The sequence below is a fragment of the Punctularia strigosozonata genome, assembly GCF_000264995.1.
Source record: "Punctularia strigosozonata HHB-11173 SS5 unplaced genomic scaffold PUNSTscaffold_7, whole genome shotgun sequence".
NCBI lineage: Eukaryota > Fungi > Basidiomycota > Agaricomycetes > Corticiales > Punctulariaceae > Punctularia > Punctularia strigosozonata.
Genome location: NW_006767439.1, coordinates 1,034,258 through 1,047,221, shown reverse-complemented (window position 1 = coordinate 1,047,221; position 12,964 = coordinate 1,034,258). Strand labels below are relative to the sequence as shown.

The 12,964-nt window shown below is 56.9% G+C and overlaps 5 protein-coding genes across 5 annotated transcripts in view; 2 read left to right on the top strand and 3 right to left on the bottom strand.

Moving 5' to 3' along the window:
- Positions 1 to 2,012, bottom strand: part of PUNSTDRAFT_103349 (NCS1 nucleoside transporter family) — a 3,858-nt gene extending 1,846 nt beyond the window's left edge. Inside the window, exons 1-8 of the mRNA XM_007384368.1 lie at positions 1,768 to 2,012; positions 1,649 to 1,713; positions 1,564 to 1,593; positions 1,417 to 1,502; positions 1,227 to 1,360; positions 1,148 to 1,172; positions 1,033 to 1,086; positions 851 to 956 (exon numbers count right to left, since the gene is read on the bottom strand). Coding sequence (XP_007384430.1) covers positions 851 to 956; positions 1,033 to 1,086; positions 1,148 to 1,172; positions 1,227 to 1,360; positions 1,417 to 1,502; positions 1,564 to 1,593; positions 1,649 to 1,713; positions 1,768 to 1,857 — 590 coding nt within the window. The 5' untranslated portion in view covers positions 1,858 to 2,012. The remainder of the gene's footprint in view (positions 1 to 850; positions 957 to 1,032; positions 1,087 to 1,147; positions 1,173 to 1,226; positions 1,361 to 1,416; positions 1,503 to 1,563; positions 1,594 to 1,648; positions 1,714 to 1,767) is intronic.
- An 894-nt stretch (positions 2,013 to 2,906) lies between these two features.
- On the top strand, positions 2,907 to 4,907 carry PUNSTDRAFT_52872 (uncharacterized protein). Its single transcript, XM_007384367.1, has 4 exons — positions 2,907 to 2,976; positions 3,028 to 3,189; positions 3,266 to 3,867; positions 3,931 to 4,907. The coding sequence occupies exons 2-4, from the start codon at positions 3,048 to 3,050 to the stop codon at positions 4,447 to 4,449; spliced, it is 1,263 nt and encodes a 420-aa protein (XP_007384429.1). The 5' UTR covers positions 2,907 to 2,976; positions 3,028 to 3,047; the 3' UTR covers positions 4,450 to 4,907.
- Positions 4,908 to 5,367: 460 nt separating this feature from the next.
- On the bottom strand, positions 5,368 to 8,061 carry PUNSTDRAFT_134854 (kinase-like protein; the record flags this gene model as incomplete). The annotated part of the gene is made up of 4 exons (XM_007384366.1): positions 5,368 to 7,195; positions 7,250 to 7,376; positions 7,429 to 7,572; positions 7,623 to 8,061. 4 exons carry the CDS (start codon positions 8,059 to 8,061, stop codon positions 5,368 to 5,370), a joined length of 2,538 nt encoding a protein of 845 aa, XP_007384428.1.
- A 1,667-nt stretch (positions 8,062 to 9,728) lies between these two features.
- On the bottom strand, positions 9,729 to 10,989 carry PUNSTDRAFT_87911 (DUF1000-domain-containing protein). The gene is made up of 5 exons (XM_007384365.1): positions 10,825 to 10,989; positions 10,603 to 10,711; positions 10,476 to 10,536; positions 10,204 to 10,391; positions 9,729 to 10,144 (listed from the first exon to the last, which is right to left on the bottom strand). Exons 1-5 carry the CDS (start codon positions 10,926 to 10,928, stop codon positions 9,926 to 9,928), a joined length of 681 nt encoding a protein of 226 aa, XP_007384427.1. The 5' UTR covers positions 10,929 to 10,989; the 3' UTR covers positions 9,729 to 9,925.
- A 777-nt stretch (positions 10,990 to 11,766) lies between these two features.
- Positions 11,767 to 12,384, top strand: PUNSTDRAFT_19141 (dsRNA-binding domain-like protein; the record flags this gene model as incomplete). Its single annotated transcript, XM_007384364.1, has 1 exon — positions 11,767 to 12,384. A coding segment is annotated over one exon (618 nt), but the record flags the coding sequence as incomplete, so codon positions are not given.
- Between the last annotated feature and the right edge of the window lie 580 nt (positions 12,385 to 12,964).

Below are 12,964 nucleotides of genomic sequence, written 5' to 3'. Positions count from 1 at the left end.
AAGATACAGAAGCCGACTATCGCTGCAATGTAGCCTCCACGTCGAATGTTCTGACGCAATTATATGAGTGTACGAAGATCCAGGGAAGGGTCGTCCACGTACAATGAACCTCGGGAAAAGCGCTGTCAAGTCGCAACCTGCGCTAATGCTGTTCGCGGATATATTTGTCCTACAGCGAGAGTTCAGAACAACGAGATAGTCGCCGAGGAGAATGAGCCTCACCCAAGCTGTGCGATAATAAACGCGAAAGCTATGAACCAGACCTGATCACATATTACGTGTCAGCGAGCCATTCCTTCACGAGGTGAAACGACTTTACCCCAAACCGAGTGGCGCCAGACGGATGATCATCCAAGAACATACCCAGCAGGTCGATCGGCGACCACACCGCCTCGCCAAAGATCACGACCGAGCTAGAGCTGACAATGATACCGATGAAGCTGACCAACGAAAAGCCGAGCGGGACCATTATCAGCTGGGGCAGAACTGCCGCTTGCGGGGTCGACGCGCGCGACGCGAAGTCCGGGGCGTTTCTGTCAGGATCCAATCATCGTCAGCGCAACACGACATGACGGAATTGGGGCATCAAGAGCTTACACCACGAGCGTGGCCATGTTACTGACGCAGGACATGATCGAAATGACCATCTCCCAGCCGAGCGCGGAGCCATGTAGCGTGGAGGGCTGGTGGATAATGGGCCCTACGCCGTGCGCTTTCACAATACACCAGATGAAGAAGGTGATCCCGGCGATGGGCGTGATGATGGCCTTCACGGTGAAGAGGTGACGACTAAACACAATAATGATTGAGCATGATTCTCAAGAGCACCACGATGGCGAGGCCTGCATACATTTGGTGAATGGGAAACCAGATTGCGGGAAGGGAGATCAGCCAGAAGAGGAAGAAGCACATCATGTCCAGGCTGGTGGTGCCTGATGAGCTCGGTAGGTGGTTGGCTATGGGACAGGCAGCGTTAGCATATGGTGGTACTTATGGTAAAAGCCACGCGAGGACTGCGTAGGGTGAACTCACGGATGCGGTTAGTACTGGGCCATATAGCTCGCAACATGACTTTGACGCATTGCCCTGGGTGAAAGATGAGGTTCAGTACGGGTGTTCGAAGTCCGGCACAGCGTATCATGCTTACCTGCGACCGCCGTCTGAACGCCATACTGTAGAAAGTAGAATGAGCCAGGATCGCGTAAAAGATCAAGAAGCTAGCGGACCCAGATGCATGCCATCACGCCCCGATTGAATGTACACCAAAGACTGCCGAACACGCCGAAGCTAGTTCGTGCGACAACAGGGAACGTTATATGGTGCATAGCGCCCGGCCGCGCGTTGAGCACGATGAACGGTGCTGATGAAATGAGGTCAAAAACAATCTCACTTAGTTCAATCGGCGAGAGCACCAACCTACGATGCCGTACCCGATCCAGACACATATCCAGGCTTGCCACCATGAGAGACCAGCGGTGACCATGGTCGATACGATCATCCATCTGAGCAAGAGCGAACTACGGCGTTAACCACGCCGGGCATGTACATTGGAGGGCTACTGACGTGTTGACATTGAAACTGTCTGCGATCCAGCTGCGTAGCGATACTGCTTAGATAGTCATATACGAAGAGCTTCCAGTATACGCACAAGGCAACGAAGTTGATACTGCTCCATAGGCGCTTCTCCGGAGGAACAGGGAGAAGATCTTCGTTCTATCATCCGTCATTACTTCGAGTCAAATGTCCAGAACTGCAAATCCGACTGACCTGGAGGAAACGTTCCGTATACGACAATCCTGTCTCGTCTCCTGGCTGGGGCACCTCTACAAGCCGAATGAACCTTTTAATCGCTGACATGACGAGACCGTGAGGTGGCTCGTCCCTTGGGATGGTGTCAAGGAGAGAGAGCGCGCAGGTCAGACGACGAGGGCTTCTCCAGATATAAATTCGCGCAATGCGCCGGCGGATAGCGTTCTTATTCCAAATAGCATGGCGTGTGCCACATGAAGCCGTGGAGGGGCGGCTGCTTCGAGTATAACCAGATCAATTCTCTCTTATCATGTCAGCGGACCGTGGAGATGAAGTTTGAGCTTCGGGAAGCAGAGCATAGCCACGGCGGGGCCTGGCGTCAGTACGGTTTGGCGGGCAAGAGGTACGCTGGTCGAAAATTGCATGAATGCGCAAGGCATGGCAGCATCTAACAGCATTGAGGAGTTGTTGTGCGCAAGGCCGAGAAGTAATATCTGCGCAAGAAGTTCTCTTCGGGAATCCGTTACGGCAGCCCGATGCGAAGAGTGCGGAGGAATCAACGATGCGTTCGGCCGAAGCCCGAAGGACCTCACAGATCATCTGCCCGCCTGGCACACTCTGGCACAGTGGCGAAGCCGTAGGCACAATAGAGTGGAACCATACTGGCCCCGTCTGCGTCGTGGTCAAACTTGGCTGAGCTTGTCAACGGACGTCGCGTCGGATTCCCCTGAATACGCGGAGTAAGATTCGGGACAACAAATGTCCGTCACATGTATGGTACCCACAAATAGCCGGCAAGCCTGATCGCAAGCCCTTCGAGCACGAAACCTGGGGTGATGTCGTGTCCACGCCCTGAATGAGCTCGGATCGATAGTGTTTGGAGACTACAGCGCCACACGGTGGCCCGTGAGTATCAACCACAGTCCCGTCTGGCCATCGGTTATCATAACAAGCCACCGCCTCTGTCGGTCGGGCCAACAATGGGTGGCATCTGCAACCCCATTTGTATGTGGTCGGGGAGGAAGTGGAAGGGCCACCGACGCGTTTACCATCCACGTGCGCGCGTCGCGTCGGGATCACATGGATTCCGCGGAGCTCGAAAGCCGCATTTAACAGGGCAGGCGCGGCTGCCTCCCGCCGTCACTGACGCCGTCGACGTCGCACATATCGACTTGCGACACCCAGTGCGACGCGACAGGCGCCCACCTCACTCGAAACGTTCTATTGGTTCGTCTCGTCATCCTCTGTTACCTGATAGATGTTAAACATGTTGTTCAGATACATCTACGCGTGGACCGATGCCGAGCTTCACGGTCTATATCGACCAAGAGCCGACTCCGGCACCGTCAGCGAAACCGAAGGGGCTTGGAAGATCACTGTCGGACGGTGCCCTGTCAGTGTCAAGTTCAAGATCATGGAACTCCACGTCGGCTTTAGGAGGTCAGAGCTTACGGCGGACTGCAGTCATCTCCCACATCTTCCGTCATGTCTTATTAATCTCTGCACCGACTCTTAGATGACCTGCGAATTGACAAGAACAAGGAGAACCTCCACCCACTTACCGGCGAGCAAGCGCAATCGGTGGCTGCTCTATACAAGTCGCTGAAGCAGAAGAAGGAGAATGCCGTCGCAGACGTCATCACACGCAAACGGAAGACCGGCGTCCTGGAGACGAAGGTCATCTCCGCTCCTGCTGCGAAGAAAGCGAAGCCCTGTGAAGCCAACTCGGGTCAGAAGACACGCCAGCCGTTGACTCGCTCAGTCAGCCTCCCCGGCTCGTTGAACACATCGCCAGAGACCAGTCCGAGGTCAAAAGCGAAGGCGGTGAGGGCCAGGGCTCCTCCCAAGAGGCGTACCAGGCAGCCTGCACTACCCAGCGTTGTTGAGGATGAAGAGGAACACGAGGTAGCCCGGCTTTTGTTCTCATCGCCTCCACGGCGGCCAAGCCGATCTATCACTATGCCTGAACTTCACGCGGTTGCTCCAACTCTGGAGGCTCAAGCCGTCATCGATGCTCGCTGTTATGACTTGACCGTAGCTCCTCTTGCGGACGTTTCGGAAGCTTACGAGGGGTCACCATCCTCTGAGCGGGCCCCTAAGGATGTATGTCAACCTGAGGTACGCTCTTTGTTCCGTCTGGCGCTATATCTACATTACACTGAGCACTATATCTTCGCGCAGTCACGTTCCAAAACACCGTCGCACAGCCTTGAACTTCGCGACTACTTCTCATCTCCGGCCACCTGCTCGCAGTCGATCGACTCCCCCGTCACAACTGCCTCCAATGTTGACCGAAGGAGCTGCGCACCCTCTCCATCATCACCAGCATTCCGTCACAGCCAAGCCCGCGATATCTCAACACCAAGCGAACCCGTCCGTACATATGACATCACCGAGCCCTCCAGCGACGACACCGCTTCCGACACCACTATGACCAAATTGACATACCCCAGTGCCTTCGACCTCTACTCGTCTCCCTCGCACTCGCCCGTCGATATTACCAAGTCCTCGTTGCCCGTTCTCAGCTCCTCTTCCCCCATCCGAGGCAGCGATTCCGAGTTCAGCACGCCCCAGCGGAACCAGATCTATAAGGCGTTCACGTTCGAGAGCCCGTCGCCTGCCGGAGAGCGCATGCACCGCACGCAGCGGGAGCGAAGCACGAGCGTCGACCGTTTCGGGGACATTCCGTTCGCGTTCTGACCAAGCGCTCGCTTGCTGCATATCCCCTCACGGTCACCTTCATCTCGAAATCGGCAAGGACCGCGAGGGATCTTGCATGGTGCATGCCAAGCTATCGACCGAAGGACTCAAGGATTCCATTCCACCGGGTCATCGTCGTAAGGTTCCATACCGTCGTTCCGGCATCTTGCAAATACGTGTCCCTGCATTGTTTTTCATATCCTATCCAATATCGCATCTACACATTGTCTCTTCTTGGTTCCCTGTTCAAATCATACAGTTTTCACATAGTGTTCCCTCCTGTTCTCCATTCGGCTTCGGCCGCACCACATCCATCGAGTCACTGTTATACCTGCATTAGTTCGTGCCACACTCGCGTTGACCTGGACCCTCATCCGCATCCATCACGCTCATACACGCACAGCTTCACGCATACTTACGTTCCGCTGCATAACGCACTACACACTTGCTTACTTACGCCCATGTACGAGCCCTTACCAGAAGCCATGAAACCCTGCATGCATTGCATTTAGAGCCCGAGTTTGTTGTACACTGATCATGCGCTAGTCGTCAATCATGATGCCATTGGTAAGATGCTATGTCTTTTAGGCGTTACAATGGTGCGTCAAGTGTCATCAAAGGGCGTCGTCGCGACCAGAACTAAAACCGGCGGCGACGGAATGAAATGGAAGTCGTACAGTACTGCCTGGTACAATACATATCTAATGTGTCAACAGCCTTCCAGGTGATGATGCGATGTGTTGTTATAATGGTGGTACACGATTGCAGTGGGGATGGTGATGATGATGGCTTGCTGTTGAACGATGCAGAGTCCGAATGGAATAACACCCCGAATAAGAAGAAACAAAGACCCAAAATGCAATGCGATGCGAGTTGTGGTCACGTCTCGAGAGGAGATAGGCCGAACCAGCGACCTAGTCACGAAGCCCCTGCAGCGAACAGTTTGCCGCTCCCGAACCAGTTGTGCCGTCTGCGCAGCGGACGGCGACCACGCTCGTGTTGGGGGAAGACTTGCTTCACCACCGAAGAGTCGGGTGGGGAGGGTGCGTGGGCGGTCATCAGCGTCAGGCTCGTCCAGGCGAACTCGGTGCTGGCACCCGGCTTCAAGGTGTCGTTGCGGGGGGTGGAGGATGAACGGGAAGAGGAACGGGAGTTGCGCGAACGCGAATGAGGAGAAAGGGAGCGGAGAGCCATGCGTATCGGATTGAACCGCCCGGAGCCGCGACGCTTGCTTTCAGGTCGGTGCTTGCCTGATTGTGGTGAGCGAGCGACCTCGTCGACGATGATGCTGGTGGAGGACGAGGGCTTGCTAGGCTCGACAGCAGGGGTGGACAGGAGCGCCAGCAGCTGCTGGGAGCCGGCAGCTTGATCAAACCGCGGTGAGATAACCATAGGCGAGGCAGCAGTCAGCGTGTCTTCGACATCAGTGATTGTCGCTTCCGCAAGGTCGAGGGTGATGGCCGAGCGCGGAACTGAGCTCGCATCCGAGCCCGACATTGATCGGATGGAGGCGATGGTCGCGCTGCGAGGCTCGGCGTCCTCGTCGTCGGCGTCGAAATCGGAATCCGACTCTGACTCGGAGTCGAGCATGGCGATGTCCAGCGCGGAGTCCCCGCGAGGGGCAAACAAGTCAACCGGTGTCTTCCCTTCTGCGATAGGCCCGGAGGCCTCGCTGCCGACATAGAACGACTCAGCTCCAGTCCAGGGGCCCATTCCGGACGCCCAGGGAGAGCGAATCAAGCTCTCGACGGCAGTATGCATCAGAGATGACTCAGGCGAATAGTTGCCCTCGTCGTCGCCGTAATACGCGGGTTGGATGATGGCGGTGTCGATGGTGAGGCGGCGGCTCGAAGGAGGGATGAGGAGGGAGTTCATGGACGACGAGTCGGACATTGCGTCCGTCGCGCGAGGCGTGACAGGGAGGGACGCGATGGACTCCGGCGACGACTCCGACGATTCGGATGCCGACGAGTCGTACGTTGTTGACGGCGTCGAGGACCAAGGATTGCTGTCCGCTTTGACGATGGTGGGCACGGTCGAGGTTGGCGAGCGCCTTTGCGAGATGGTGTGGGTAGGAGATGTCGACCACTGCGCCTCGCCGCAGCGCGCGGCCTTCGAAGAGGAAGGCGACGGCGCACATGACCGTACGTGCGCCTCCTCCCATGATGTGTGCGAGGGCGAGTAGTCGGTCCAGTCGCTGACTTGTACTTGCTGCTGCTGGACGATCTCGCCCTCTTCCGTGGGATGACCCACGGAGGCCCACGATGTGGTATCGGACTCGACAGCCGAATTGACCGCGAAGACCATGTCGGAATCCGAGCCCCTACTCCAAGAAGACTGAACCTCGGCCGGAGTGACCGGCTTCTCCTGCACGACCTGGATCGGCGGCTCCGACTCTGCCGGCTTCGCCACCTCGACGTTGATCTTGAGCTCTGGCTTGCGCGCGTGCTCGGGCTCCTTCTGCACCGGAGGGTCCGCGGGCTGGATATCCGATTCCTCCGACTCGCTATCAAGGTCCACGCCCGCCTCCCACGGACACCGCGCCATGCTGCCCTCGAAGATAGCGTCTTCGCTGTAGAAGCTGTCAATCAGACGGATCTGTCGACGCAGTTCGCGGAGGGTTATCCTCTTGCGCCAATCGACCTCGAGCGTGCGGATGAGGACGTCGTTGAGCTCATCGGAAATGGGCAGGACAGTCGGGAGGAAGTTGTGGGGGCTCTGGAGGTACGCGTGGAATGTGGGGTCCCTGCGATCGCATGTCAGAACTCACTTTCGTGATGGACAGGGAACGAGAACTTACGAGAGGGAAGCGGATTTCCATGGGTTGCGGCCGGTGGCGAGGTTGAGCAGGATGATGCCCAGCGACCAGATGTCGTTAAATAGCGGCGAATAAGTACCGGTCGGCGCAAAACGGCCACCTTGGCATTCTGCGAGACAACCGTCAGTGACGGCCCTTGATGTTCAATATGCGAAGCTTACCGGGACTCATATGGTAAATACTGCCAGTTCGGAACTCCTGGCTCGTTTTGTCGGTCGTGGCGAGGCCGAAATCGGTGATGCCGATCCGTAAACCGTCATCGTAGCACAGAATGTTCTCCGGCTTCAGATCGCGGTGGTAGATGCCTAAGTGGCGCTTCAGAGAAATCGCGTTTCGAGCGTGGAAGTTTACGTACCGAGTGAATGGCAGTGCTCAACGGCGTCAAGGAGCTGCAAGAAGACGTGCTTGATGAGGGCGTCGTAGCCGAGATACCTGCGTTGATGAAGGATCTGGGCGAAGAGGTCGCCGTCGGGGCAGTAGTCCATGATGATGTAGGTGTATTCGGAGTCCTCGATCACCCGGTGGAGGGTGACGACGTTCTTGTGCGCGGACGCCAGTCGGTGCAGGGTGATCTCGCGGATGTGCAGCTGGCGGTGGCGTGGTGATTGGGAATGGACGAGGCACTTCACTGCGAACTGCTCCTGTTTGCCGCCGTATCTTGAGCTGGGGGCGGTGGAGACGGCACGGTAGACGACGCCGTAGCCGCCGTAGCCGAGGATCTCGACGAGCTCGAGGGCGCCGTTGTCGATGAGGGTCCCGAGAGCGGGCGGTGGGGTGGATGGTTTGGAGGGCATCGCAGATGGTATCGGTGGTCAGATCCTGCTGGGGAGAGGTGTAGTGTGCAAATGACCAGGATATGCAAGCCCAGTACCAGTACCAAGCGCAGTCAAGGCCAAAGGTAGGAGCGAAGGCAAAGGGCAAGGATCCGTTGCCGGAAGTCCGACCTTCATATACGCTCCGGTGCGAAGGGGGAAGTCATGGCCGGACTTGCCTGGCGTTGAACACGAGGCTTCCTTTACGCCGGAAACGTGGGCTGTTTTTGGTCAACTGAAGGAAAGCGCCACCACGCCCCGCAAATCAGAAGTCGAGCCGGCGATAAGTGCAAAGTTCGTCCCCCAGTATACATCCTTTGAGTTCCATATAGTGCAGGATCCCCCCAAGGACCTTCCAGATCGGCAACTCAAGTAGAGGCAGATAGCGAGAACGCCGTGCCTCGGTGGGACCGTACGGATCTCGATCCGCGCAGGAAGGCCAGAGAAGTGGGAAACAACCCCCGCGAAGCCGCTGGAGGCGCTGATACAGCAGCCTTACGGCAGTTTTCAGGGCATACACCAGCCTTCACGTCCGCTTTTGGACATCCACAAAGCGTTCTAACGCCAGAACGGCGTCCCACAATCGATTGACAATGAAAGTCATGGGCTCGAAAAGCGGTGCATCCTGCTGTAATATCGGGGGTGGAAACGGGGTGAAAGAGGCATAAAGGCGTGTTGAAGCCCGGATCTTCGGTGCGCGCACCTGATGGGCTTTGATGGGGCATGTTTATGGACACGTTGCAAACACGTTGCCCATTGTCTAACTTGTATTATCGCCGGCGACAGGCGCGCGACACGAATCGTGAGATGAAGTCTGGTCTGGACGAAGGATGATTGTCGTCCAAGTGGAATGGAGCGTTGCACCGCTCTCGTCGTCGCGCGTGATGGCCCGTTGTGAAGACCGGTGAAAACGAGGCCTAGCTGCTATTGTCTTAGCTTGAAAGCCCCAGGAATGAACTCAAAGCTTGCAAAACGATAGAGGAGCTCATGATACGGCTGTATGGGAAGTAATAACGGCAAGAAAGGCTTCTATCGTAAGGTAGCTCCGTGGAAGGAGGGAATGGACTAAACTCAGCTGAGCTCGGAGGAGACGGAAGAGCCACGTGATGGGTATGTATTTGTATGCACATGCTTGGCTGTGAGTCGTTCCGCGGACCCGACCGTCTTTATTCTGTGCTATGGTCCTAAGAAAGATGGCAAGAATAAGTGCCCCGCATTCATGAGATTCCCTTATGCCTAGCGGCCACCACGGTGGGCCCGTTTTTCCACTTATAGCCTTAGTTGTCCAATCACCGCTTGTGATGGACTTCGCTGGATGCCTCGTGTATAACGGGCAGCGCCAGATAAATCAGGTCCTGGTAACATCAATACTTTAGAAACCTGCATATGCAGAGCTTTGACGTAGAATTCGACCTTGGAACTTTCCGCCATCTACATAATATACTTGGCGCCGACACAGCGTTATGAAGAATTACGTTCTTGAACAGTGGTAAAATATATGTAAGATCGTTGCCGCTCCTGGGGTACCGTCATCGATGGACAGTGCGACGGGTACGAACTGTCGTCATCGATGGAAGATATCGAGATGCCAGTGCGTAACAGTCTGCTTCGCCAAGCTGCTGAGATCGGTCGAGTCGAAAAGCGGCGTCCGGGCATTCTTTGTTGCATTATACACGAGTAAAACACACATCTTCCTTCCATAAGTAGAAGCATACACACCATCGTCCCTGCACCGCGCTTCTACCCGAAGGTCGCAAGGGTTAACGTTCACCGCCCATCTCAGAAAACGCGCGGGCCCTCGCGGTTGCACCTCGGTCGACGAGAAAAGCCTACGCCGCTTTCTGAATCATCGCGCGGTCGTCTGCTGGCTGCCTTTCTCGGCGAGCCGGTCTACGATCGGTGCGTCGGCTGCGTTGGCCGCGGGTATCTCCAGCGCGCTGTTCGCGTCCTTGTGGGGGGCGCGGATGTCGCCTTTGAAACCGATATAATAGATGCGGGTCGTCTCCCCACCCGTGGCGTCACTCTGCACGCGCACACATAAAAGCGATGTGATGTGAGCGGGCGGCTGCGTAAAGCTGTCCCTTATGGGCGCAGCGATGGAGTGAATGAGCGGAGTTGACGTACGAAAAAGAGCGAGAGCGTGTTGATGCTCGAGAAGGCGGCCACTCGCAGCGGGTACTCCGTCACGCCGGCCTGGCCCTCTAGCAGGCTGATGTTCAGGTGCGGTTTGATCGTCTCTGCGTCATCAAAGTCGACGATCGTGTGGCGGTTCGCGTAGATGCGAAGATGGCGTGGTGTGTGCTCGCCCCTGCCTATAATCCCGCGCGAAGTCGTAAGACGAGGAACATGAGCACGCCTATCGGATGTACCCGCGCAGATTGCATCATCGCACGCACCGAGTTTCAGTAAGAGTGACTTTATCCTGACGTTCTGGGTGAAGGGGATGTGTATGACCAGCTTCACATAGAGGTTCGTCAGGATCACGGAGCATAACACCGTAACTACTGCATCATTCGGACAAACCTGGTCGTCTACGCCGGAGTCCGCAAACTTGGTCGTCTCCTCCCTCTCGTCCCAGCTCTTGATTACGGCTTTGGCGTCCTCAGGCACGCTCAGGTTCAGGCCGTGCACGCTTCATCCGGCCAATCCGCGCGAGGCAGGCAGGGCGATGCAGATACAGATCAAAGAGATGACGCAACGTCGGCGTGTGTTTTTGGGAGGACCAGTCCTAGAATGAGACGCAACTTGTCCCTGTCGATCACCCCGTAGAGGTTGTCGGTGTTGCTTCCGTACAGCAGGGCCGCGTTCGAGCTCGAGCCTGCGCTATCTTGGGCGGCGCCTTCGGACATGCAGCCGACAAATGCCCGTAAGGGTTGAACAGCGGTTAAATCGATGTGCAGGGCGATCCGTTTGAGATCCTCCTGGCAGTGGTTCAAACTCAAGCTTGCAAGGACGTGAAGCTGTAGGAGATTGCGGGACGCGCGGTCGGCAACGGGCGCGTCGGCGGATTTCTCCCCGTGACCTGCCCCATTTGGACGCCGGACCCGGACCCGCCGGTCGGATACTATTTCCCTTGCTCTTGCCACCAAACTCGTCGCGGTCGAGCACGCGCGCTCGAACATGCAGTCACTGGCGCGAGCTGTAGGCAAGCCCGCCGCATACAGCGCGAATCAAATACGACAATGCGGCTCTAGTCTACGTGCAGCTCGTGCGGCTCGCAATCCTGCCCTGCCCGCGTCGTCACGGTGGTACTCCGACCAGCCCTCCTCCTCGGACCCGTCCTCTTCTGAAGCGCCCCGGAGTACTCCTATACGAGCAGAAGACTCTTTTGATCAAAAGAGGGAGAAAGGCTCGTTCGACCGCTATGAGGACTTTGAAAACCTCCAGTTCCCGGACCTCATGCAGCCCGACTATCTTATGGACTCTGCGAAGGTCGTGGACTTCCCGCCTACGAGGAAGAAGAAAGGGCGGAGGCAGATGAAGTACGGCGCGAAAGTGACTATCCGGAATAGCCCGTCCATGTTCCTTGCGGAGCAGCAAGCAATCGACCAAATTTATGCGAAAGATGCGAAAGACAAGGCCAAAGCGTCGCCCGCTACGCTCGACGCGGCGGCTTTGGACGAGATGGAGGGTGACGAGGAAGATATTGCTGAGCAGATGAATGCCATGGAGCGGGCGGAGCAGGAGGAGGTGGATCGCGAAGAGGACGACCAGAAGGACAAAGACGTTCGTCAAAAGCTCCGAGAGGCGCTCTTCACCTCGGAGCAGCAGAAAGCCCTCCACGAATATATCGTCCTCTTCCGGCGCGTCGTGCAGCAGACGGAGAAGGGCCGACGCCCGCGGTTCTCGGTCCTCGCCGTCGTGGGCAACGGCAACGGCCTCGTCGGGTACGGCGAGGGCAAGCACGAGGAGGGCGAGGAGGCGAAGGTTATGGCGTTTAAGGAGGCCTACCGCAACATGGACTACGTGCCCCGATTTGAGAAGCGCACGCTGTTCACCCCCTTGCGCACTAAGCTCGGCTCGACCGAGATCATCCTCCGGCCGCGACCCGTCGGATTCGGCCTCGCAGTCAACCCTAACATCCACAAGATCCTCACCGCGGCGGGTATCAAGGACTGCGGCGGGAAGGTGTGGGGCAGCCGGACGCCGCTCAACGTGATCAAGGGCACGTTCAGAATGCTCCTGTCCGGCAACGCGCCGTTGTCGATGGGCAACGGTATTGGCGGACCAGGGCGCAAGCTCGACAAGGGTTCGGGCGTCATCTCGAAGGGCGATGTGGAGCGGGCGAGGGGCCGGAAGCTGGTCGACCTCAAGACCTTCTGACGCGTCGCATGTTTCTTACCGGTACATTCCAGTTATTCGCAATAATGAATCTCGCTGCATCCCCTTCGCAACGCAATGTTTCAGCTTGCGCAGGCCACGAAAGGTAAAACGCGCGTTTGCTTCATCGATGCACGCTGCAGGTGTTGAGGCTTCACGATGGTCCGAGGTTCTCCCCTGGCGAGGTCGACACAGTTTACAATGTCGAAGCTTACACCGCCTGATTCAACGCGTGTTCCGGAATGGATCGCGTTCATACCACGAGCAGCTTTCACGGGGACTATGTAAAATTTCCAAGGCAGGCTAAGTACAAGTGTTTGTCCCCAAACTACGAGCACGGCAATCGGCTCGCCTGACAGGCGCGACCGCGCTCAACTCTACGGAGACCTTGGGCCGAGGCGTCCAGGATCCCCGCGACTTCATAACGAAGCCACGAGGTGGATACCTCGACCGATTGCTATTCCACGACCGTAACAGAACTTCCGAGTGGGGATACGGAGAAGGCCTTGACTTGGTACGTGGAGCGCGGAGGTCATCGTCGGCAGTGACAATACACAGTGCTCAT